Source organism: Canis lupus, chromosome 9 (genome assembly GCF_011100685.1).
Source record: "Canis lupus familiaris isolate Mischka breed German Shepherd chromosome 9, alternate assembly UU_Cfam_GSD_1.0, whole genome shotgun sequence".
Taxonomy (NCBI): Eukaryota; Metazoa; Chordata; class Mammalia; order Carnivora; family Canidae; genus Canis; species Canis lupus.
Genome location: NC_049230.1, coordinates 52,869,411 through 52,893,757, shown reverse-complemented (window position 1 = coordinate 52,893,757; position 24,347 = coordinate 52,869,411). Strand labels below are relative to the sequence as shown.

Here is a 24,347-nt window from a genome sequence, read left to right as displayed (position 1 = left end):
AGAGATCAAAACTACATCGCTCTGCCCAGCTAGGTTTTCATGTGCAACCCAAATAAGCCAAGATTTCCCCAAGGTCTGCGGAAAGACCCGGAAGATGCAGCTTTCTCCTCATGAGCATCACAGTAAGCCATCACACATATCCTCTTCATGGCTCTCCACAGTGAACACACCATGCCCTCCTGTAGCTGAGACACGGGGCGGGGCGGGGGGGCGGGTGGCAGATGGTGGTATGGACTGCACTCAGCAGCCTGGCGCTAAGACCCAGAGGCTAGTGATTCAAGGTAGCAGGCGCTCACTGGTGTCCCTGTAGTTGGGGGTGGGGGTGGGGGGCTTTTATGGCCATAGTCTCAAGGCTCCTTCTCCCTCATTGGCCAACCTGTGTCTCAAGGCCAAAGCCAGTCCTTCAAGAGCTCTTGGCCTCCAAGGGTGTGGTCATCATGGGACTAGAAAGGCATTTCCCAGGAAGGAAAAGCCCTTGTTCTGCAGATGGAAATGTTAATGCTGGAATTCTGTTGCCCTGGGAAACAGGGTTCTCTCCTTAACTGTTTGGGACCAGACTGGAAGCCAGTGGTAAGGCTTGGAATGTCCACCCGGGGAAACAGTGAGCAGGGGTGGAAGGCCAGACAGATGGCTGGAGGCAGGGCACTGGGAGCCAGGAGGTGGATCCGGCTGCTGGCCCACCTGACATCACTGATGCACCCCACCTCTGTGAGGAGTGGGCTCAGGCCTGGCCCAGTGAGCAGGAACTGGCTGTCAGAGAGGGTCCCCATATTGGATCCTAGATCATCCCCCATTAAGAGGCAGTGATATGATATGAGAAATGTCTGGGAGGCGCAAGACCAACTGCCCTGCGTGGCTGCCCATCTGGAGACAAAGTGCCTTTCCGGCCAGACATTCAGAACCACTTTTCTTCTAGGGTTGTGACTTCTCAGATGGCCCTTCCATCATCCGCACGTGCCTTCTTCCCCAGTACTGACCGGACATTTGTGCTCGGCTGGGCGCTCAGAGGACACTGGGGACCCAGCCTGGGCCAGGACAGACTGCAGGCATGGTCCCCACGGCACTCACGTCCCATGGGCCACAGAGACGTCAGGGCAAATCCAGGAATAATGAATGGAGGTATGAATTAATATGAATAACATATAAGTACAGATTCATTCTTGAAATGGTTACTAATAAGTATTGATTGCTGTAAATCAGATATATAGAGTAAATTGTTTTGATTTGTGTGTGTCCAGTGTTGAGCTTGGGGAAGGATAGGGTGAAGGTAACACTTCCAGCAGTGTGAGGGGTGTGATGTCGTGTGTAGTAAGCATAGTAGAGGAGGTTAGGGTGTGTGATTGAGGGTGTGAGTGTGTGATGGTGTGGGTGTATGTGACAGCACGGGTTTGTGCATCTCTTTGTGGGAGGGTATATGTCACAGTTTGTGTGTGTGTGTGTGTGTGTGTGTGTCCCCGGGTGTTATATGTGCCCATGAGTGTGTGTGTGATGAACATAAGTGGTGTGGGTGTAAATGAGCAAGTGTGCTATCATGTATGACAGTGTGTGTGCCTTGTGTGAGGGTATGTCTGTATGAGCTGTGGGTGTATGAGTGTGCAGGATGGTGTGTGTGTCCCTCTGTGAGGGTATATATGAGCCTGTGTCTGTGGATGGGTGTGTGATGGTGAGCATAGCTGAGCGTGTTTTTGAACGTGAGTGTCTGTGAGAGTGTGCGTGTGTGTGCATGCAGGCCTGTTGGGTGTTATTTCCGGGCTGGGGTGGGCGGGACGTGGTGAGCTGCGGGATGGAGATTCCACTGGCCACGCGGGGGTCACCTAAGGGTAGTGAGGGGCTGCTTCTCCCAGCCTGGCTCCAAAGATGGGGTGCCCTCTGGACTCTCCCGGCCCCTCTGGTCCGGCTTCCTCAGCGAAGCCTTCGGAGCCCCAGATCTGGGCGTCAAGCGTCCTGCCCTCCCACACAGCCGTCGCCCAGCGGGGGAGCAGAGGCTCGGTGGCGCCCCAAGGTCAGGCAGTGGCCAGAGCGCGCACAGACCCCGGGCCCGCGCCTGGTGCCGCGCCCTCGCGCCCTCGCGCCCTCGGCCCCCTTGGCTTCGGCTTGGGCGGGAGTGGGGGTCCCGCGTGCTGCGCCGCCCCGCCCGCCCCCTGCCCCCGCGCCCCCCGCCCCCGCCCCCGCCCCGCGCCTCCTGCCCCGCGGCCCCGAGGCGGCGGGAGGCGGCGTCCGCGGGCTGGGTGGGTGCGGCCGGGATCGGTGCGGCACTGGGAGTTCTCCAAGGTGCTAAAATAAACCCCGCGAAGGATCAGGTTTCCCGACCGAAATAACCCGGGAGCGGCCTTGGAAATGCGAACTGCGAAAGTGATCTGGGCGGGAGCGCCCGGGTGGGGAGGCGGCGGGGAGGCGGCGGGGAGAAACGCGGTGCGCGGGGCTCCCTCCCCCTCCGGGCGGGCGCCGCCGCTGCCCCTCCCTCGCCCCGCTTCCCTCCAGCTGCGCGTCTCCCTCTGCGCCTCTCGAGGGCCGCCCCACCCCCGCCACTCCCTTCCCCTTCCACTCGGGGGTCATCACCCCAAATAACCGGCCTCCTTTGGCCTTCTGTCTCTTTGTAGTAGCTTGGACCCCAGGCTCCAGAAACAGAGTCATTTATCTGACATTTATTGACCACCTATTATGTGCCAGGCACTGGCTGCGTCCCCTGGGCCCATTGGGGAACAGGTAGACGATAGTCCCTGCCCCGTGGGCTGACACTGCTGGAGGACACAAGTCATAAATACAGAGAGTAAGTGTTATGAGATGTTACAAAGGGAAAAGAAGAGAGGCGGGTTAGGGGTACTGGGGTGATGTTTGAATCCTGGGGGACCTCTGTGGCTCCCTCGATGACCCAGATAGAACCCCTTCCCCTCTGAGCTTGGATCTTCCCATTTGTGTGATGAAGACTAAAAGCCCGTCAGATTGCTGTGACAGTTCAGGGACACACATTTAGTTCCCAGTAGGTGCAGAGTAGAAGTTAATGATACACACGCTTAGTGGTAGTAGTAAATAGTAGTAAATATCTCCTAAACAGATAACAAATCTCTGCTACATACAACCTGCTCTAGGCCTCACAAAGCTTCCAGAAAACCTCTCCTCTCAAGGGAGAGAAAGGCAGTGTATCCAAGTGGTTAGGGCCAAGGGCTTTAGGCTGAGACCGAGTCTGAATCCTGCTCTGCTTCTTACCAGCTGTGGGCCCTAGCAAGGGGCTTCACCCTCCTCCAGGCCCCTCTCTCAGCAACTGACAGGGCTAGACCAGGAAGTCCTGGATTGTGTGGACCACAGTCCAGGTAGGGCAATGGCTCAGGTGAGGCCAGGTGGTCTGCAGACATGGGGCCACCTCTGAGTCACCTTTGCATTTCCCACTGGTCCTTGCATGAGGGATGCCTGGTGCATAGCAGTCCTCGAGAACTGTTCTACGAATAGGTGAGTGAATTAGTGAGTGCCAAGCTGTGGGACATGTGGCCAGAAAGACAGCCTGGAGGGCTCAGAGTTACAAGGATGAGCCAGCCCACATCCCATCTCTGGCCTTGACCAGCTCTGTGGCCTCACAGGTCATGTCACCACCCTAGGCTGCTCTTCATCATCTCTAACATGGGAAAAGGGTAGATGTGGACTTGCCCTGTTGGCTGCAAGTGTCCATAATCCATGCTTTTCCAGGTCTGGGTACTGCAGTAGGTGACCAGGTTGACCCATCAGATCTTTGGGGATGCATCTGAGCACATGCTGTTACATGGCACTTGCCACTTTAATCACTTGTTTATATTCTACTTTGGTGTACAGAGGTGTGTGCATAAGGATGGCCAGGCCAGAATAGTTTTGAATCATCATAAAATGGAAACAATCTACATGTATAATAATAAGGGGTTGCTTACATAAAGTATGGTCCATCCACACGACAACATGCCAAGCAGCCATTGAAAAATGGCAAGTTAAAAAAAAAAAGAAAGAAAGAAAAATGGCAAGTTATCATGGAAACATGGCCAGGTTTATATTAAGTGAAAAGGGTAAGGCCATATAATACAGCCATATTTTATTTTTTAATGAGTTTTATTTATTTTATTTTTTAAAGATTTTTTTAAAGATATTAAAGATTTTATTTATTTATTTGAGAGAGAGAGAGAGAACACAAGCAGAGGGAGAGAGAGAAGCAGACTCCCCACAGAGCAAGGAGCCCCATGCAGGGCTTGATCCCAGGACTGCAGGATCATGACCCTAGCCAAAGGCAGATGCCCAAAAAACTGAGCCACCCAGGTGCCCCAAAACAACCATATTTTAAATGTATATTTGTGCATATATGATATATAGATAGATACAGTTTGTTTAATATATATTCTTTCTGGGATGCCTGGGTGGCTCAGAGGTTGAGCATCTGCCTTCGGCTCAGGGCATGATCCCAGGTCCTAGGATTGAGTTCTGCATCGGGCTCCCTGCGAGGAGCCTGCTTCTCCCTCTGCCTGCATCCCTGCCTCTCTCTCTCTCTCTCTCTCTCTGTCTCTCATTAATAAATAAAATCTTTAAAATATATAATTTTCTGATTATTAAAGCAATACTTAGTTTTGTAAAATATTTCAATAATTGGAAGTGAGACAAGTGAGAATTCCTTTATAACCTGACCACCCTCATGTTAACAGTGGTGGTCTCCTGACAGTAGAATTATACCTATAACATCTGTACTTATTGAATTTATTGCAGTAAGCATGTGATATCTTGACAATAAGGAAAAAAAATAAGGGAATTGGTGGAAGTAAACTTTTATAAACTGGCTAGTTATTTCAGGGGTGTGTATCCTATCTCTGCAACTAGACTTCAGGAAGAGATCAATGAAAACATCGATTCAATGAATGAATGAATTCTGAGAATTCTTGAGACATGGGACTGTGTGGCCTATGGTAGGGCCTCATAAAGGGGTAGAGCCTGCTTCTCAGCCGTCTGGCAATGTGAGCAGGGTCACCCCACCTTACAGAGGGAGAAACAGTTCTCAGGCTGAGTGAGCCCCTCACACCATCCTTCCACCAGCCCCCCAGAGTGGGGAACAGAGGCCAGGAGGGCTCACAGGACTTCCTTGTGGTCACTAAGCTGGAGGTGGCTGAGTCAGGGTCTGGGGCTGTCTCACTCCAGAGCCCACTCCTAACCACCCCCAGGGTAGAGCACAATTGGACTTCATGGGCCTTCTCAGCATAGAGCCCACTGTGGCCCTCAGAATCTGCTGGCAGCTCTGACCAGACTGAGATGCTGACACAGACCTCTGGGTATTAATAGCCCCAATCTGGGATGGGCTCCTCTTCCCCTCCTGGGGTTAGCCCAGGTCAGCGGCCCCACCGAGGGGGAATGAGATGAATGCCTTGGTGGAGAACTGAGTGAGCACACCCAGGTCCTTGCTGTCTGGGGGATCTTTGTCTGGAAGTCCTTGCGTTCCTCCCCAGGGACTGTGTGGGAGTTGAACCTCCACTCTTTTAGGCTTCTTGGTGGAGGCCTTCTCCACCTCTGAATCCCAGCTTCCTCATTTGTCAAATAGAAGTGGTACCACATCTTCACAGGAAGGTTGGTTATAGGGTGTGAATAGGTTAGAGCACATAGCTCCTGATACTGCCACTATCCATGCATTCTGAACATATCTCCACGTGCATCTGCCCAGGAGCCAGGATCGCTGCTACCCAAGAGGCTAGGACATCCTCTGTAGCCGTGTGGTCTGAATGGAATACTCTGGAAGAGGAATGCCAGGAAGTCTGGAAGGAACCCTGGACTGGGGGCTCCTGGAGTCTGGCTTCACACCAACGTATGGCATAGGGGCCAGACTTTGGTGGTGGGTCCTTCTGAAGGGGGCACCTACAGGGGAGAGAGGACTGTGCCTTTTTTGTTAAACAGGATGAGTTCTTAACCCATGGAGTTGGAGGCTAACTATGTGGCAGGGACCCTGCTCAGCATTGAACAAACATCATCTCCTTGACCTCACAATAGCTTTTGAAAGGTAGACACTATTATTCCCATGTTACAGGTGGAAAAACCAAGGCGCAGACAGGCCAAGTGACTTGTTCAAGATCCCATAGCCAGTTGATGGCAAAGCCAACATCATCCCCCCATCTGTCAGATTCTGGAGCCCAAGCTGGTGCCCTGTAACCGGAGAGGGCTCACCCCACCCCAGGAAGCTTACTGCCCTTGGGCAGTCTCTGGAGTGGGCCGGGGGTTTCACATTTAGAGGGAAAGTCACAGCCTCCTGCCTCAATCCCAGCTGGGCTGACAGTCCTTGGCTCCCCTGAATTGTGAGACCAGGGCATTCACTCATGACTCTTCTGGTCACCCTCTACTAATGGCTTTCCCTTGAGTCCAGGCCCAGTCAGCCCTAAAAGAGCTATGGAGACTTGGATTTCCTCCAGGCACCCAGGTGGGGACAGAGAAGCCTGACTCAAACCCCAAATCCTCGATTAGGCCCTTTGGTCTGCCCTCTTTGGGCTCTCAGCCTCTCTTGCCCTTTTGCACTATGCACCAGCCACACAGGCCCCCCAGACGCCATGTGAGGTAGGCTGTCCCCTACCTGGGCCTCCCACCTGTTGTTCCTTCCTGGGGAAGCCCCGCACGATTCCCTATTCAAACCCAGGGCCGTGGTTCTGTAATCCTACCCCACATCTCTATACCTGTAATCATATACATGTTGTTTGTTTAATCCCCACTGAACCGGGCTTTCCGGGGTCAGGGATGGACATTCTCTGCACGTGCCTGGCCCCTCACGTGGTGCTGGCTGTTTGACAACTATTGGGTTTCCCGGAGTGTCTGCTGGAGTGTCCCTGTCCTTCGCAGAACTCTGAGTAGCGGAGGCAGCCTCCAAGGGGCAGATCCATTACCAACCGATCAATTAGCCCTCCCTCTAACAGAAATCAGATCTTGCAGATTGCCATTTGATTGGACTCTGATGCATGCAAGCCAAATTCAAGACTGATTAAAAAATAAAAATAAAACCTCAGCCTGCCAGCTTAATGAAATGCTGTCACAGAGGGGAGGGGCTGGGCCTGGCCCCAGCGGACCCAAGATGATGCTGGCAGTGACGTCTTTGACTCAGTCTGGTGCCCAAACAGGCCTCTGACCCGGCTCTGCTGTCCCGTCCACGGGACCAGGTCCAGGTGCCCAGGCCGGGGTGGGGGACAGGCAGGCCTGGCTCACGGGGGTCTGCACTGCTCAGGGGGAGCCTGGAAAAGCAGGGGTTAGTCCGGGGCACACATCTGGGCCTCTGGCCTGGGGCCCAGCTGAGGCCAGAGCAGCAGGAGGACTACATTTCCCAGAGTCCCCTGGTCCCCCGGAGTGAGCCATTGGAAGATTTAAATAGCCCAGGCCCGAGGCAGCCAGGCCGCAGCTGTGGACGGGCCTGCCTCCCCAGTGGCTCCATTGGCGCCGGCCTGCATCGGTGGGCTCGATTGGCTGCCCAGCGGGCACTGACGTCCCCTCGAGCCGGGTGGCCGCCAGAGGTAAACAGCCATGTGCAACCCTCTACTCTATATTTAACAGCTGCTGCGGAGAAGGCAGGGAGGCAAGGAGGCAGGGAGTGGTGGCGGCTCTCGGGGCAGCTCCCGTCTTCGGGGACGAGGCCGTGCAGCCGGGCTGGCCCCGGCCCTCGCCGTGTGAGCGTCACCATGCCAGCCTCCCAGAGCCGCTCCCGGGCCCGGGACCGCAACAATGTCCTCAACCGGGCAGAGTTCCTGTCCCTGAACCAGCCCCCCAAGGGGGCCCCGGAGCCCCGCAGCTCGGGCAGGAAGGCCCCGGGCCCCTCAACACAGCCCCCGCCCCCTGGTGAGGGGGCCCGCGAGCGGCGCCAGTCACAGCAGCTGCCTGAGGAGGACTGCATGCAGCTGAACCCCTCCTTCAAGGGCATCGCCTTCAACTCCCTGCTGGCCATTGACATCTGCATGTCCAAGCGGCTGGGGGTGTGTGCCGGCCGCGCCGCGTCCTGGGCCAGCGCCCGCTCCATGGTCAAGCTCATTGGCATCACGGGCCACGGCATCCCCTGGATCGGGGGTACCATCCTCTGCCTGGTGAAGAGCAGCACGCTGGCTGGCCAGGAGGTGCTCATGAACCTGCTCCTGGGTGAGTGTGCCCGCCGTCCGCCACCCACCCTGTCGGGCTCCCCGGGAGGGAGCCTGCTCCACCCCATCCTGGCCAGGATGAGTGGGGCCATCAGAAACCAACTGGAATGACGTAATGAGGTTAGGCAGGAAAGGTGCCCCAGAAACAGGCGAGCCTCCAGCTTGGTAATGAGAGAACCTGGGAGGTGCAGCCAGGGGCCCCCTCCAAAGTGGGGGCCTCGAGAATGTGGAAGCCCTGTGGGAACCTCCGAGGAGAGGCCCAGCTCACCACAGAGTGCACTGCTGTCCCAGACATGAGTGGAAGGGAGGGAGTAGTAGAGGCTGTGGCCTCGAGGGAGGCCGTCAGGAGTCTGGTGGGGGGCCTGGGGTGGGCATCCTGGTAAGTGTCCTAGAGCAGGGCAGCTTCTACCCTACAGGCTGGGGTGTTTGAGGTCCTAGGCTGCTTGCAGACAGCTGTTGTGAGCTGCCCCCATGCCCCTTCTGCTTGGATCAGAGACCCTGCAAGCTGTCCAGGCCTAGGGGAGTAGGAGGTCCAGTCTTTGGCTCCGCCCACTTGTGGCCACTTGTGCTGCTTCCCTAGATGAGTCGCTGGAGGAGCGGGCCAGGTGAGCTGGTCCTTGGTTTGTTTTACCACAGTCTCTGACACCAGCACCTTTCAGTTTCATACTGCCCTGTGCCAGATGCCACATGGGACCCACAAGGTGGGTCCACTCACGAGGTGGGGCCACTCACAAGGTGACACCGGCCCCATCCTGCCCACTTCCAGGCACCTCCAGATCCTCAAGGTGCTGTGGGGAACCCTAGCTTCCACCCTCCATGCTGGGCCCACATTGATCCCCTGGGCCCTCCCAGCGTGGCTACCCTATTGGGCACAGGCGGGCGGAAGTCCCAGGCTGAGCAAACACTGATGAGGATGTAGGCTGGACCACTGAGAGCTGTGGCCCTAGAGGAAGGTAATGATAACCTGTACCTCCCTGCTCGGGTCTCAGAGGGTCTGGGGCTGGACACTCTGGGTGGGACCTGGGGAGGAGGAATCAGACAGATGCTTCGGGCACCCTCAGTGTCTTCTTGTTCTCATTTTTACATTGTTTACACTACTTGATATTTTCCGCAAATAGTCCCACATGACTGGTGCAATTATCACTCCCACTTTACAGATTAGGAAATTGAGGTTCCTATAAATAAAGCAGCCTGGCCAAGGCTTCAGAGCTGGAGATTTGCACTGGGTTCGCCTGACATCCAGGCTTGTGCCCTTTCCAGGCACAGTGCCATGGGCTTGGGAGTGGGGGGACAGAGTAGAGTGGCTGAGGCACCAGGCCAGGGGCTTCCAGGAGCAGAACCCTACACTCGTTATTCAAGTTTTCCCTGGAGCTGTCACAGCCCCAGTCACAGCGGTGGTTCAAGTAAGCTGTGTTGGGGGTTAAGGTGTCTGACATCCAAAGATAGGGGCGAGGAGGCACCCTCGAGCCTGCTCCCTAGACCCTGTCCGCACGCCCCTTCTCTGGGTGATGTCGGAGGTGGTAAAGCTGTATTGGGAATGTGTTCGGTGTTTACTGTGTGCCCAGCATTACATAAAGCACATTATCGCTCCTAATCCTCACACAGCCCTGGGAGGGAGAGGCAGTTATTCTTCTCCTTGTACAGAGGAGGAAACTGAGGCATGGGGAGGTGGCTTGGCCACAGTCATGCAGCTAGTCAGAGATGGGGCAGGAGTGAGAATAGGAAGCAGCTCTAGCCTGTTAAGATGAGGCTTCTGGCTCATTCTAGCAACCAGTGGCTGTGGGCACAAGAGTGTCTGCTTCAGAGGATGAAGACCAAGATTCGGGGATCCCTGGGTGGCTCCGCGGTTTAGTGCCTGCCTTTGGCCCAGGGCGTGATCTTGGGGTCCCGGCATCAGGTCCCACATCGGGCTCCCTGCATGAAGCCTGCTTCTCCCTCAGCCTATGTCTCTGCCTCTCTCTCTCTCTCTCTCTCTCTCTCTGCATCTCTCATGAATAGATAAATAAAATCTTTAAAAAAAAAAAAAGAAGAAGAAGACCAAGATTCGAGATGCCTCCCTTCTTGAATAGGAATTTATTGAGCTTTATCATGTTCCAGCTACTATGCCACGAATATCCTGTATTTCATAATTTAAAAACATGTTTAGTGACTTAATAAGATAAATATTAACATACCCACTTTACAGATGAGTTCACTGAGGCTCGGAGGGGTCACTGGTCGGCCCAGGAACCAAAGCCACACCCTCCAGATGACAAACCCCTTGCCTCCCCAACCACTGTAGTCTAGAGGTTGGATGAACCATCCAATCTATTCCAGAAGTGTGAACACGGCAAGGAGGTGAAGTATCAGATATGCAGTGAATGGGGCAGAGGGTCTAAGGGGACATTTCCCATCCACCAGCCCCTTTGCTCCTGTATCTAGTTACCCAGACCACGCAGAAATGAGGGCCTGGCACAAAGCAGCCTCTCTAGGGCAGCTGTTCCAAGCAGGCCAAGTGCCCTGCGGGTGCAGCTCACTTTGAGGGGATGCAGACCACACCCTTGAGTTCCATGGGAGGAAACTCCAGCCAGTAGCCAAGGTGAGTTCCCATCCCACAGCTCTGGCCCAGCCTGCCAGGGGGGCCACCGATGCCAATTTGCACCTGGGAGAGCAGCCCATCCACGGAGCGCAGGCTCTGTCTCTCATTCAGCCTCTGGGGGGCTGGGGGTGGCAGCTTTCAATCCTAGAGCACAGGCTCCAAGTCAGGCTGGGCTCTGTTCCGTCCTTCTCTGACCCTTTCTGTCTCTGTGAACTTGGTCAAGCCAGGTCCCATCCCTGAGCCTGTTTCCTGGTCTGTCCAGGGGGCTCCGGGGCTTATGGGAAGCTGATAAAGCCCCCGACACTGTGGTGGCCAGTGAACATCCTCGGCAGGTGTCCGATGCCACTTGTGGGAACCACAGGGCCCAGAAGGGGAGGGGACTCCGTGCATTCCTGCCTGCCCACCCTGAGCACCAGGGCAGCCCATGTGCTGGGAGTGGAGGCCCCACCTATACGGCCTCAGAGGTGAAAACCGGGGGGCCTTGGGAAATGGGGGCTCCAGCTGCTGGGCCAGGAGGAAGTTGTCTGTGGTGCCCCTACTCTGTGCCCTCCCCCAGGTCAGGCTGCCCAGTCTGGAGAGAAAACCCAAAAGGATCTTAGATGCAGCTGGCAAAACCTTAGTCTCCAGCATCGGCCAGACATGGGTGCAGATTCGAGCCCTGCTGTGGGAACTTGGGCAAAGAACTTTGCCTCTCTGAGCTTTGTTTTCCTCATCTGTCAAATGGGTGGCTGGGCTACTTCACCTAAGAATACACATAAGCTTGGCGGGTACTAATGCCAGTCGGTGCTTGTGCACCAGTGGTTATCAGCATCCTCGCCATCACCGTCATCAAAGCAGTCCCAGGGCCCCTCCAGGCTCTAGACACCTGTGAGATGCCTCGTCTCCTCCCTTGTCTCCTCCGGCCACGGCACTCAGCTCGATGATCCCAAAGGGAGCCATGTGACAGGTGCCCCAGGCCCATCTGGTTTCTTCTTGGGCCTGTCCTCGGTGGACAGCGGCTTCCATGTCTTATTGCCATGATCACTTCATTGAGATTTTCCTGAATATGAAGACTTACCTTCTTCTTTTTCTATATCATTTAAAATTTTTTTCATTTATATGAGAAAAGAGAGCACAAACAGGAGGAGGGGCAAAAGGAGAAAGAGAAGCAGACTCCCCACTGTGCAGGGAACCCCACCTGGGGCTCGATCCCAGGACCCCAGGATCATGACCTGAGCCAAAGGCAGACTCTTGACCTTCTGAGCCACCCAGGTGCCCCTATCTATCGTTCTTTATTGTGGAAAAAATATACATGATGTGAAACGTATCATTTGACTACTTTTAAGTCCACATTTCATGACGTTATGCAACCATGACCACGCCCATCTCCAGAACTTTTTCCTCCTCCCAAACCGGGACTCAGCCCCCAGTAAACACTAACTCCCTATTTTCCCCTCCCCTAGCCCCTGGCACCCACCATCCCACTTCCAGTCTCTATGAACTTGACTTCTCTAGGGACCTGGTAAAAGTGGAATCATAAGATATTTGTCCTTCTGCATCTGGCTTATTTCACTTTGTGTAATATCCTCCGGGTTCCTCCATGTTGTAGCAGGTGTCAGGATTTCCTTCCTCTTTAGGGCTGAATAATATTCCATGGTGTGGGTAAACCACACCCAGCTCATCCACCATCCGTCAGTGGGCACTTGGGTTGCTTCTGCCTTTTGGCGATTGCAAATAGGCCTGCCGTGAACACAGGTGTGCAGGTATCTGTTCAAGTCCCTGCTTTCAGTGCTTTGAGGTAAATACTCAGAAGTGGAACTGGTGGATTAAATGGTAACTCTGTGTTTAATTTTTGAGGAACCCCCATACTGTTGCCCGCAGCCACTGCACCATTTTCTGTTCCCACCAGCCATGCACGGGTGTTTCGATTTCTCCGTGTCCTAGCCAACACCTGCTCTTTTCTGGGTTTTGATAATAACCATCCTAGTGAGTGTGAAAAGTGGTATCTCGTGGTTTTGAGTTGCATTTCCTTAATGATTAGTGATGTTGAACACCTATACATTCTTGCAGTAAGGAAAATTCAAACATTACAAGGACAGATGACGAAAAAAACAAGTGTGTCCCTTAAACCCTCTCCCTGAGAATGACATCCGCTGCATGGGCCTCTGGACCGGGTGACACCCTAGTTCTGTGCACATGCTAACAAAACATCTGTTTCTCGAATGACTTCCTGTGGTGTTTTGCCCAGCTTGGCCTCCTCACAGGAAGCAAAGGACCTGCTGGGCTGTGAACGTCATGCCTTTAGGGACCATGGTCTCAGCCCCACGTCCCTTTGCTTGAAGGTTCAGAAACCAGAACTGGCCCCTCAGCCTTACAGTACCCCAATGTCCACCCAGCCCCCTGCGCAGACCCTCTGTGTCATGTGTGGTGTCAGCTCTCCCTCACCACCCCCTGGGTCCTGCTCTCAGGGATGGCTCGGTAATGACCCTCCCTGACACTTGCAGAGCCTGTCCCTAATTGATGGATACCTAGGCTGCCTCTGGCCTTCCCTGCCAGCTCTGCAAGGGTAGAATAGCTTTCCTCTACCTTGCTTCACTTGTCATGTGTCAGTGGGACTCAGTGAGACATTGGTCCCCCTAGGGGTTCTTCAGCTGCCCCCTGCCCAGGCACCATCCTGACAGCTGCCCTTGCGGCCATGTACAATTGGGCAGGCTCATGTCTACACTGCCTGGCACTCAGCTGAATGAATAGATGTTGCTCTCAGACTCCAAGGCCCTTAAGTTTGATTTCCTTGTGCCCCGACCATCTTCAGAGATAGGTAAAGCCAGCTTTAGTATCTGGATCCTTCAGCTGAGAAATGGAAACCTGCAAAGTTTCAGAACACACTCAGGATTGCTCAGGCCGGGGGAGATAGAGACAGGCTAGGGCCCTCATGCTGCCCTCCTGTGCCCAAGGCTGGGGGCATGGCTCTGGCTGCCATCAGGGGCTGCCCGAGTCAGAGAGGTGCTGGCCATGTGCACATACATGCACACACATGCGTGCACACACTATGCACACCAACAGAGCAGAGGTCCCAGTGCTAAAAGAGTGGAAGCTTCTAGCCTGCTCTCAGGGCTCCCCTCACCCCACCCCAACCCTCTCTTCACTGTGTGCCTTCCCGAGAACCACATCCTGCTGGAACCATGCAGCACGGTTCTTAAAATAACTTTTGTGTGCATGTGCTGAAATACACACAACATAAAATTTACCGTTTTAACCATATTTAAGTGCCAAAATTCAGTGGCATTAAAATTCAGTGGCATTAAGTGCATTCACATTGTGTGCCACCATCACCCCCATCCACCTCCAGAACTTTTCCATCTTCCCAAACTGAAACTCTGTCCCCAATAATAAAGAACTCCTCATTCACTTACTTCACTTGGCAGAATGTCCTCATCCATCCCCCACCCTTTGGTAACCACTACTTTCTGTCTCTGTGAGTTTGTCTATTCTAGGGACCTCATAAAAGTGCTGTCATGCAATATTTGTCCTTTTGTAAAAATAACTTTTTTTTTAAAAGATTTATTTATTTGAAGGGCGCCTGGGTGGCTCAGTTGGTTAAGCATCAGACTCTTGATTTCATCTCAAGTAATGACCTCAGGGTCCTGGGATTGAGCCCCACATCAGGCTCCGCCTTAGCAGGGAATCTGCTTGAGACTCTCTCTCTGGGAGAGAGAGTGAGAGAGAGAGAGAGAGAGAATCTCAAGCAGGCTCCATACCCAGTGGAGTCTGATGAGGGACTTGATCCCAGGACCCTGAAATCAGGACCTGAGCTGAAACCAAGAGTCGGACACTCAACCGACTGCACCACCCAGGCACCCTCTGTAAAAATAACTTTTTAAAAATGTGCCCAAGTAATGCCTGTTCATGGTAAGAAGGAATTTAAATGCAGAATTCACAAAGACCATGAAAATCATCTTCATCTTCCCACCTAGAGAAAAGCACCATTACCAGTGTGGTGCCTTCCAGATATTTTTTTTCTCTGCATAAACACATTTACATCTTCTTTTATAAGAATGGCATCCTACTGTAAATACTGTTTGGTGCTCGTCCTTTCCCACTTAACAAAAAACCTCACCACGCTCCCTCGGTGGCTATAAATACACATCCGCCTCATCACTGGCAGTGGCCTCAGAGCACACCGTTGTCTGGACTTGGCCACGATGTGTCCCATCCGTCTCCTACTCAAGGGCACTGGGCTGATGCGGTTTTCAGCGTTAGGAAGAATGCTGCAGTGGACATCCTTGACTGTGAATCATGGTGCACATGCCTGATTATTTCCCGAGGAGAGATTCCTACAAGCGGAAGAGCCAAGTCAAGGGAGAGGTGTTGTAAAGGCTTCTAAGTCTTAGGTCAAACGCCCTTTGGAAAGTTTAGGCCCATTTATGCTGCCCCCACAGCACTGCAGGCTGGTCTCCCGGTTCCTGGGTTGAGCCCCAGGCCAGATGAACTGGGGCCCCTCCTCCTGGCCTCAGCTAGTGGGAGTCACGGCCCACAGACCTGTCCCCCCACCAGCCAACAAGGGGCCCAGGTCTGCTCCTTGTTTAATCCAGGCCTCCTGCTTTCCGCCTCCTGCCCAGCCTGATTCCTCGATGCTGGAAAGCAGCCAGTGCTCCCCAGGGGCCATGAGAGGTCACCCCAGCCATCCCTCTGCCTCCAGGCAGACACACACACACACACAGAGACACACACACACATAGACGTACACGCTCAAGCGGCTAGCCACAGGCAGGCTAGAAACCTCAGGAGCAGCCGATTCCAAATCCCCCACGAGAGCTGTTCTTTTCTTTTCTTTTTTTTAAAGATTTAATTTATTTATTAGAGACACAGAGAGAGAGAGAGGCAGAGACACAGGCAGAGGGAGAAGCAGGCTCCATGCAGGGAGCCTGACGTGAGACTCGATCCCGGGTCTGCAGGATTACGCCCTGGGCCGAAGGCGGCGCTAAGCCATCCGGGCTGCCCTAGCTGTTCTTTTCTAAGAGAGCTCTGGTCCCTGCCTCGCCCCTGCAACCCCACAACCCCCTGGCTCCTTGCATAGCACAGGACCCCAGGGTCCCTGGGTCAGGGGAGGACAGTAGGCACTGAGGCAAGGGCTCATCCCGCTCTGAGGCTGGGAGGCTGCCAGGGCAGCAGGGCCTGGGAACAGCTTTTGGGGTGTCTCAGAGTCCAGCTTGCTCAGAGGGTCTGAGTGTGGAGATGGCCACCAGGACAGGCATGAGGGGAGGGAGGGAAGCCAAATCCTGTCCCAGGAGCCATTGATAAAGCCGTTCCTGCAAGCAGCCCTTGGAGCAGCCTCCGGGATTTTGTCAATGAGGGGAGGGAGGCTTGGACAGGTGGACATGCCAAGGTCACGCAACTCTCAAGCAGCTGACATTGAAGCTGGCCTCTGGTTCTGGAGCCCAGATGCACGCACCACCATTGCCCTGGCTGAGGCCAGGGGAGGTTATCGGAGGCCAGGGGAGGTGAGTGGAGGCCAGGAGAGGGGAGGGGAGGCCAAAGAAGGTGAGCCAAGGCAGGGGAGGTGAGCAGAGGCTGGGAGAGGTGAGTGGAGGCCGGGGCAGATAAGTAGAAGCCAGGAGAGGTGCATGGAGGCCAGGGAGGTGAGCGGAGGCCGGGGGAGATGAGTAGAGGCTGGGGGAGATGAGTAGAGGCCGGGGGAGGTGAGTAGAGGCCAGGAGAGGTGCATGGAGGCCAGGGAGGTGAGTGGAGGCCAGGGGAGGTGAGTAGAGGCCAGGAGAGGTGCATGGAGGCCAGGGAGGTGAGTGGAGGCCGGCGGAGGTGAGTATCTCGGCTCAGCTCAGGTTAGCTGTCGGGGACCCCAGGCTGCGGCTCCTCTCCTGCCCCTCATCCCCCAAGTGTCCCACCAGGCAGAGCTTCCCCAAGGGTCCCCCACCGCCCGCCCTCCAAGTCCAGGAGGAATGTAGGTCAGGGAACTTGACAGCACCGTGTGAGCGAACTCACAGAGGCCTGAGTGATGGTGCCACTTGCTTCTATTTCTGGGCCCTAGATTATGAGCTGACGGTGTCAGAATCACGGTCACAGGGAGGGCTGGCGGTGGAGCTGGAGGAGAGGAGAGGCCCCGGGAAGGCTGTCGGCTGGCTGGGGAGCCGCCCTGCCTCCTCAGCGTGCAGCCCCAACACCAGACGGCTGCGGTGCAGAGAAGGGGCACTGCCGGCCCAGGGCACCTGCACGGCAACTCTAGAAGTGCTCACCGCCCACCTCCTCCTCGGCCAGGTGGCATTCTGCCAGCCCGGTTACCCGGCCCCAGGCCCCGCCCCGCCTGACCTACCCCAGAACTGGAGGTCAAACGAATGAAGGAACAAGACATAGGATGGGCTGGGACAGTGGGACAGGGGTCGGGGACAGCCAGGCTGGCCCCACAGTCTCCAAGGGGCATGGGGCAAAGGGGTAGTCTCTACCTCATTATGGCCTCAAGAGACCAAAGCACCCAGAAATAGCAGCAGGTTCCCAAAGGCCCAGATGCAGGGTTTTTAAATCATGGGACACAGGCAACCTCCAGGCCTCCATAGGGGGCAGGCGAGGGTCCCAGAGCCGAGGCCTCCAGCCTCACCACGAGGCTACCTCTGTCATCTGTTTCATATACTGAGCCTTTGTGTATGCTTTCACGGGGGGGAAACACTTTGCTGCAACAAACACCTAGCTCAGTTCTTGGCCTGTGGACCCTGACCACCCATGAGGAGAGCTGGGGCCTGTGGAGAGACTGGGGCCCCTCTTGCCTTTAGCTACCGAATCTGAGTGGGGCCCTGAGCCCAGGGCACCCCCTGGGCAGCCTAGAGGTGCCAGCGCTGCTCCCTCCTTCCTGCCTTCCTCCATGGACACTTGTGCCAGGACTTACACTTGTCAGGGAAGGCAGGTTTCAAACCAGCGACAACTTGCCAAGCTGATGAGCCCTGGGTTTTGGCTGAGAAACTTGGTCACAAGTTGGACAGATAACTGTGTCTTCCAGTGGCTAGTGTCATGTTTGGCTCTATCTCAGTACCTGATCCTGGTCCACATGAACCCCCTAGACCCTGGCAGCCCACCTGACACCTAGACTGTGGCTGGCCACCGGCCCCCAGCACCAGGGATAGCCCTGGCCCTGGATGCTCTGACTTCCCTTGAATGACGGAGGTCTCTGAACCGTGCCAGGTAAGTTTGACCCTGGTGGGCCCTCAGAGAAGGAAAGCCCTTCACTGATGCACCTGCTTGATGCCTCCAGGGTCAGGCCAGCTGGGACTGAGTGATAATAACAGCGCCCATGCCATCGACCAGCGCACACAGGCCGTGCTGGACACCTCTCAGGTACTGAGCTCACCATGTCCTATGATAACCCCGCTCCAGGTCAGTGGGTCAAGGTCAAGGTCCCATAAAAGGGAGAATCCCTAATTAGTGTAGGGATTAATTGACCCCATCCTGATCCTGGAAGCTACGAGTTGAACGCCTACCCCAAGAACTGCCCCCTCCTGCCTGGCCTCCTGGCTCTGCTGCTACATCAGGCTGAGAGCCACTCCAGGGGTCAGCGGCCTCTAGGCCCTGGTCCCTCTCTCCTGCTGGGATGTGACCTCCCGCATGCTCCAGCTGGCTCCCGGCCCGGGCCTGGCCTCCACCTGGGTCAGTGGGCTGGCTGGTCACACACCTCCCCAGCTGGCCACCTCCCGGGAATGAGTCTCCATGGAAATGTGAGGTGGGCGCCTGTAGAATGAGGCTCCCTCCCTCCCTTAGGCTCTTCCTCCCTCAGGCCTGCAGCCTCTCCGTCCACTGCTTCCTGCTTCTGACCAAGCACGTCCCGGAGCGGGTGGCTGATGAGAGGGGAAGGCCCAGGAGAGGCCAGGGGTTCAGATCTCAAACCAAGACAGCAGGCAGCAACCCTGTGGAGGGCGGGGAAGGAAGGCCAAGAAATTCCATACTAACCAGGGAACGCAGTGTTAATTTGGGAACAATCTGAACATCCAGTGCTGGGACCTTTAAATAAATATGTCATGAGGCTTCATCTGCCACAGCCGTGGGAGTCAGGGGGACATGGGACGTGGCCAGACTTTCAAAAAGCAGGTTACAGGGGCACCTGGGTGGCTCAGATGGTTAAGCGTCTGCCATGGTTTAGCTCATGGTCTCCAGGTCCTAGGATCGAGCCTCACATGGGGCTCCCTGCTAGTCAGGGAATCTGCTTCTCCCTTTGCCCCTCCTCCTGCTCATGCTCTCTCTCTCTCTCTCTCTCTCTCTCTGTCTCAAATGAATAAATACAATCTTAAAAAATTTTTTTAAAGAAAAGCAGGTTACAGAACAGTGTGTAGAGCATCTTAGAGATGTTATCAAATCTCTGCTCTATAGATGGATAAGGGCCCGGAATGGTGGCAACCTCTGGGTGGCAGGGTTATAGGTGATTTAAAAATCTTACTTTTTGTTTTCTAATTTGTAAACTTTCTACAGTGAATACCTACTGCCTCATTTTTTTTTTTCAAAAGTCGGGTAGATTTTTCTCCGTGTCTGAGTGAGAGCAGTTGCAGGCCAACAATTTAGATATCTGCCGCCGTTTCCAGGAAAGCTCCCAGCGTCAGGCTGCAGTGAATTATCAAATAGTGGCAATCCTCCCCCCTCCTCCACCCTCCTGGTGGGCCAGGGACGTCATGGCGTGCTGGGGCCTCCCTGTGTTAGCCCCGAATGTCTCGTGTCCTGGGAAACCCCTGTGTTGCGGGCAAACCCCGGATGGCTGGTCACCTGCCACCGACCCCCTGCAGGAGGTGGTTGTCCGTGATCTCCTCGTCCTGGTGGGGAAAGGTGAGTGGCTTGTCCAAGGTCACACAGCCAGGAGGCTCCCGGGCTGAGACTCAAACCCAGGTCTCTGGACACTCATGGGGTTTGCCCCCATGCCACGATGCCTGGTTTCCTCTTCACTGTCACCGGAAGTGGGGCTTGGGTGCTGTGATCTCATCAGGGTTTCCATGGGCCTCTCTAAGGGTGGGGAGGGTTTTCTCGGAGGTCCTGCCCCCCACCCCCACCACCTTGGCTATCTGGTTGCCGCTGTGATCAGCTGAGTGAAGCTGGATCCTTGGCATGGTGGCTTCATCGACAGCACAGAGAGACAGAGCACCCCTCCCAAGGCCGCACAGCACGGAGTGGGCAGGTGGGGAGGCAGGATGGTGAAGACCCAGGTCTCCCTCATGCTCCCAGATGGGAGAAGAGCTCACCCCCCTGGCCATTTGCCCCAAGCCAGTGACTCCACTAACATGTAGAGACTGCTACCACTGCATGCCTGGCCCTGGGCATAAACCAGTGAACGAGAGAGCCCGGCTCCCCCCTCAGTGGAGGGGTGCGGGGAGGTGGGGGGAGCCAATGCTGTGTCGCATCAGCCAGAGGGTTCCTTAGCTGCAGCTGGGTGAATGACATGGTGTGCGGGGAACGCGCTGGTCAGGGAAGGCCTCCTTGAGGAGGCAGCCAAGGCCTGAAGGAGGAGGGAGACTAAGTCCCCCTCCAGGAAGGAGGAGCCATAGGGATGAACACTCCCATCTCCAAGCCTTTGTCTCCTCCTTCTCTGGAAAATGGGGTTTAGCTGCCATGGAAAATAGAGTGACGGTCCCTCCAAAAGTGACAAATGGAGTCACCATATGATGCAGCGACTCCACCCGTAGGTGCACGCCCACAAGAACTAGAAACGGGGGACACCCGGGTGGCTCAGGGGTGGAGCGTCTCAGGGCGTGATCCCAGGGTCCAGGATCGAGTCCCGTATTGCACTCTCTGCGAGGAGCCTGCTTCTCCCTCTGCCTGTGTCTCTGCCTCTCTCTCTGTGTCTCTCATGAATGAATAAATAAAATCCTTAAAAAAAAAAAAAAAGAAGAACTGGAAACGGGCACTGGACAAATACTGGTTCACAAACATCTGTACCAGCCAGGAGGCCAGCAGCCCAGACGTCCACGGGCAGATGGACAGGTGCACAAACGATGGTACGTCCAAACAGGGGCGGATCATTCAGGCCTGGGAAGGAAGCACTGACACCCTGGGGATGGGCCTCTGCACCCTGCCGCGGGGTGAAAGCCACACACGAAAGGCCACGGGATGAGTCCCCGTGTGTGAGATGTCCAGAGCCGATAAATCCATAGAGACGGGAAGCAGATGAGTGGCAACTGGGGCTGGGCAGAGGGGGACAGGGACCGGTTGCTTCCTGGGCACTGGACTCCCTTTCGGGGTGATCAGCATGGTTTGGAGCCAGGTAGAGGTGACGGTTGCCCAGCCCTGTGCATGTACGAGTGTCCCTGAACTGTACACTTACAAATGGTTCATGGTAAGTGACAGGAATTTCACTTTTAAGGAACAGGGATGGAGGGACGTCCGGGCGGCTTAGTTGGTTAAGCATCCGACTCTTGGTCTCAGCTCAGCTCTTAATCTCAGAGTCATGAGTTCAAGCCCCACACTAGGCATGGAGCCTACTTAAAAAATAAATTAAAAAATAAAAAAAGACAGGGATGGTCGGGTGCCGCTCTCAACAGTGCAGGGACTTCAGTGAGGTCCTTCGAGAACCATTGCCAGCCAGAACAGTCGCAGTGGGTCAGGGCCAAGGCCCTCCCAGGGGCCCCCAGGAGGGGCCGGTGACGATGACACACTCTCATGCAGCGGCTTTCCTGAGCACTGTGAACAAATTTGGTCCGGACCCTCTCAGACCACGTGTGGCATCAGGGAAGAAGGACCAGGGAAATGCTAAGAAAGCGTGTGATGTGTCGGGGCTGAGAAGCGCTGCCAGAAAGAATAGGTCAGGGAGGGGCAGAAGGTGGCAGGCTTCGGTGAGCAGGTGGAGGCCAGGCTGCTCCCCCCGGGCCCGGGGGCGCGAGCCAGGTGGATACCGCAGGGAAGAGGGAACAGCACACACAAAGGCCCTGCGGTGGAAACGTGCCCAGGAGTCTCGTCTGGAACGGGGTGGGGGTGCCGAGGCGTGAGGGGACACTGACCGTCCCTCGGGCCTCCCCCTCTCGCCTGCAGCCCTGCTCCTAGACATCATGACGGTGGCCGGGGTGCAGAAGCTCATCAAGAGGCGCGGCCCATTCGAGACGAGCCCCAGCGTCCTGGACTACCTCACCATGGACGTGTACGCCTTCCCCGCCGGCCACGCCAGCCGCGCGGCCATGGTGTCCAAGTTCTTCCTCAGCCACCTGGTGCTGGCGGTACCCCTGCGTGTCCTGCTGGTGCTCTGGGCCTTCTGCGTGGGCCTGTCGCGCGTCATGATCGGCCGTCACCACATCACGGACGTCATCTCGGGCTTCATTATCGGCTACTTCCAGTTCCGCCTGGTGGAGCTGGTCTGGATGTCGTCCAACACCTGCCAGATGCTCATCTCCGCCTGGTGAGCCACCCGCCCATGGCCCCAGGACACGGGGTGGCCCCGGACAGGTGGCGGGAGCAGCGGGGCCCGCGGGGGATGGCCGCGAACCGGCAGCCGCATCTTCCCCATCCTGCTCGGAGGCCCCCCGGAGGGCCAGAGGGGCGGGAGGGCCGGTGTCGCCCGCTCCTTCACTTGGACCGATGTCCGCTCCGGGCAGGCCAGGGGGCCCGTGGGACAGTCGTGCTTTGCTTCCGCCGCGGAGCCGGAGGCGAGGACCACAGTGGCAGGAGCGGGGCCCCATCCCGTCCTCTCCCCTCGCTGTCATGACTGCTGAGAGCTTGGCTGTCCCGCCGCAGCACGACGCCTGGCAAACACCCCGGCCTGCCGCCCAACACAGGTGCCACTGCCGTTAACGGTCATCGATAGCTTAGGGCAGCACTTCCCCAAGGGCACACTGCCGGATGCCAATCTGCAAGACGCTTTGGGAAGGAAAAGGGTTTTGTGGTCAAATAAGCTTGGGAAATGCCGCATACTGTGCCCCCATGCTGAACGTTCGCGCCGTTGTTGTCATAAAGGTTCTGGCAAGTCCTGTAGAAATGCTTCCGGTCGAACCTGGTTGAACTCTGTGTTTCCTCAACTTATTTGACCACAGACCCCTTTTCTTGAGGAACAGCTACTAAGCCCCAAAGATCCACCGTCTCCTCAAGCATGTTTTGGGAGATGCTGCCCAGGAGCCGGAGGGCCTGAGGTGCAGGTGGGCCTCTCCCAGCTCCCGGGGAGGCCTGGTGTCGTGCTGTCTGCAGAGAGCCCACGGCCATGGGCATCGGTGCCGCTTTGGCCCCCAGGGGCCGGACTCCGTGTGACCTGATAGGTCATTTCCAAGTACCCGTTATGGATGCTCATTTCATGTGACAATACAGATGACGTGCAGCAGAGCCTGTCCTGCGTGCTCTCTCCTCGTGTGATGTACAGTTCCAGGCAGGAGGGTCTCTGGTGGCATAAAAGGGTGGGATTTCTTCAGTCCCAGAAGGGCCGGGGTGATCAGGGGGCAAGGGGCTCCTAGACTTTTCCAGGCTGGTCGGCCATTCTCCCTGAGGTCACTTTCTGGGATCCCCTTAATCCCCCGGGGCTCTGCACTGACCACTCTGCCCAGGGCCTGCATTGGGAACAGTTCAGGAGGCCCCCACGGTGACGCCATCAGGGACCTACCCTGGGGACTCCAGACCTTCTCTCTCTCCAGTCTCAGGACTCCCTGGCTTGGTGGGAGGGGATGGAGGAGATGGAAGAGCTGGAGGGAATGGAGGGCCTGCCAGGAAGGAGGGAAGTGTGTTCTGGGGGTTGGGCAGGGGAGGGGACACAGAGGATAGCCATTAGGAAAATGCAGGCAAGCCTGGGGACAGCCATGAGGAGAGGCCCCTGGGAAGCTCAGCCCAGCCAGGGGCACGGGGACAGGGTCCCAGGGAGGGGGAGTGAGCATGGTAGTGGAGGGGATGGAGGAGATGGAGATGGAGGAGATGGAGGGGATGGAGGGGATGGAGATGGAGGGGATGGAGGGGATGGAGGAGATGGAGGAGATGGAGGGGATGAAGATGGAGGGGACGGAGGGGATGGAGGGAATGGAGGGCCTGCCAGGAAGGAGGGAAGTGTGTTCTGGGCATCGGTGGGGGAGGGGATACAGAGGAGAGGGAGCCCCGCCTGCTCCCTCTCCCAGAGTGTGTGTGTGTGGGGGGAGACCCCTCAGGCTGGGGCAGAGGCTCAGGGTTCCCCGAGCCAGCACTTGGGGTGGGAGCTCCACAGCTCCTAGCACCCCCGGCATCCGCATCCGGTATGTGAGCCACTGCCCCGCCCATTGTGGGGATGAGAACTAGAGGCGGGGTGGGGGGATGGGAGGGGGTGTGGAGGGTGGAGGGGGACAGTGGGGTTGCAGGAGGCAGCCCCCAGCCCCGCCCCCGACCCGATCTGGCTGCCCGCCCCCAGGTTCGGTTCCCAGGTCTGCGCAGCCCGAGCCCGGCCGTATGCGTCTCTCACAGACCCGGAGGGAGAAGCCCCAAGTCAAGGGGTCCTCAAGGCCGCCCGCCTGTGAGGCAGGGGAGCCCTTCCTGGCCCTGCCATGGTGGCAGGACTTCCTCCTGCCCGCGTCTCCGCCTGTGAGGACAGCGGTTACGCCTCATCACATCCCACCTCGGCCAGGGTGACTTATTTTAACCCACATCTTAATCACATCTGCAGAGACCCTATTTCCAAAGAAGGTCACAGCCGTAGGTACCGGGTGTGGGGACGTCGACATGTCTTTGAGGGGGCCACAATTGGACCCCTAACACCTAGGGTCCTCTTGGGGGGGAACCAC

The 24,347-nt window shown here is 56.2% G+C and overlaps 1 protein-coding gene across 4 annotated transcripts; it reads left to right on the top strand.

The window, feature by feature from the left end:
• The first annotated feature begins 375 nt into the window (after nt 1-375).
• On the top strand, nt 376-22,935 carry PLPP7 (phospholipid phosphatase 7 (inactive)). 4 transcript variants are annotated; one of them, XM_038548997.1, is made up of 6 exons: nt 376-570; nt 917-1,119; nt 5,660-8,097; nt 17,912-17,994; nt 20,522-20,630; nt 21,661-22,935. In XM_038548997.1, the coding sequence occupies exons 3-6, from the start codon at nt 7,647-7,649 to the stop codon at nt 22,023-22,025; spliced, it is 1,008 nt and encodes a 335-aa protein (XP_038404925.1). In that variant the 5' UTR covers nt 376-570; nt 917-1,119; nt 5,660-7,646; the 3' UTR covers nt 22,026-22,935. The 4 variants fall into 4 exon arrangements, with proteins under 4 accessions (XP_038404925.1, XP_038404927.1, XP_038404926.1 ...); XM_038548999.1 differs by lacking the exons at nt 376-570; nt 917-1,119 and adding an exon at nt 2,531-2,770; XM_038548998.1 differs by lacking the exons at nt 376-570; nt 917-1,119 and having other exon boundaries at nt 4,590-8,097.
• Nucleotides 22,936-24,347: the final 1,412 nt, after the last annotated feature.

Excerpts from the sequence above, each read along its gene's own strand:
- PLPP7 (XM_038548997.1), top strand. The coding sequence starts at position 7,647 with ATGCCAGCCTCCCAGAGCCGCTCCCGGGCCCGGGACCGCAACAATGTC. Across the intron at positions 8,098-17,911 it reads GCTCATGAACCTGCTCCTGG|GGTCAGGCCAGCTGGGACTG; the intron begins GTGAGTGTGCCC and ends TGATGCCTCCAG. Across the intron at positions 20,631-21,660 it reads GGACAGGTGCACAAACGATG|CCCTGCTCCTAGACATCATG; the intron begins GTACGTCCAAAC and ends TCTCGCCTGCAG.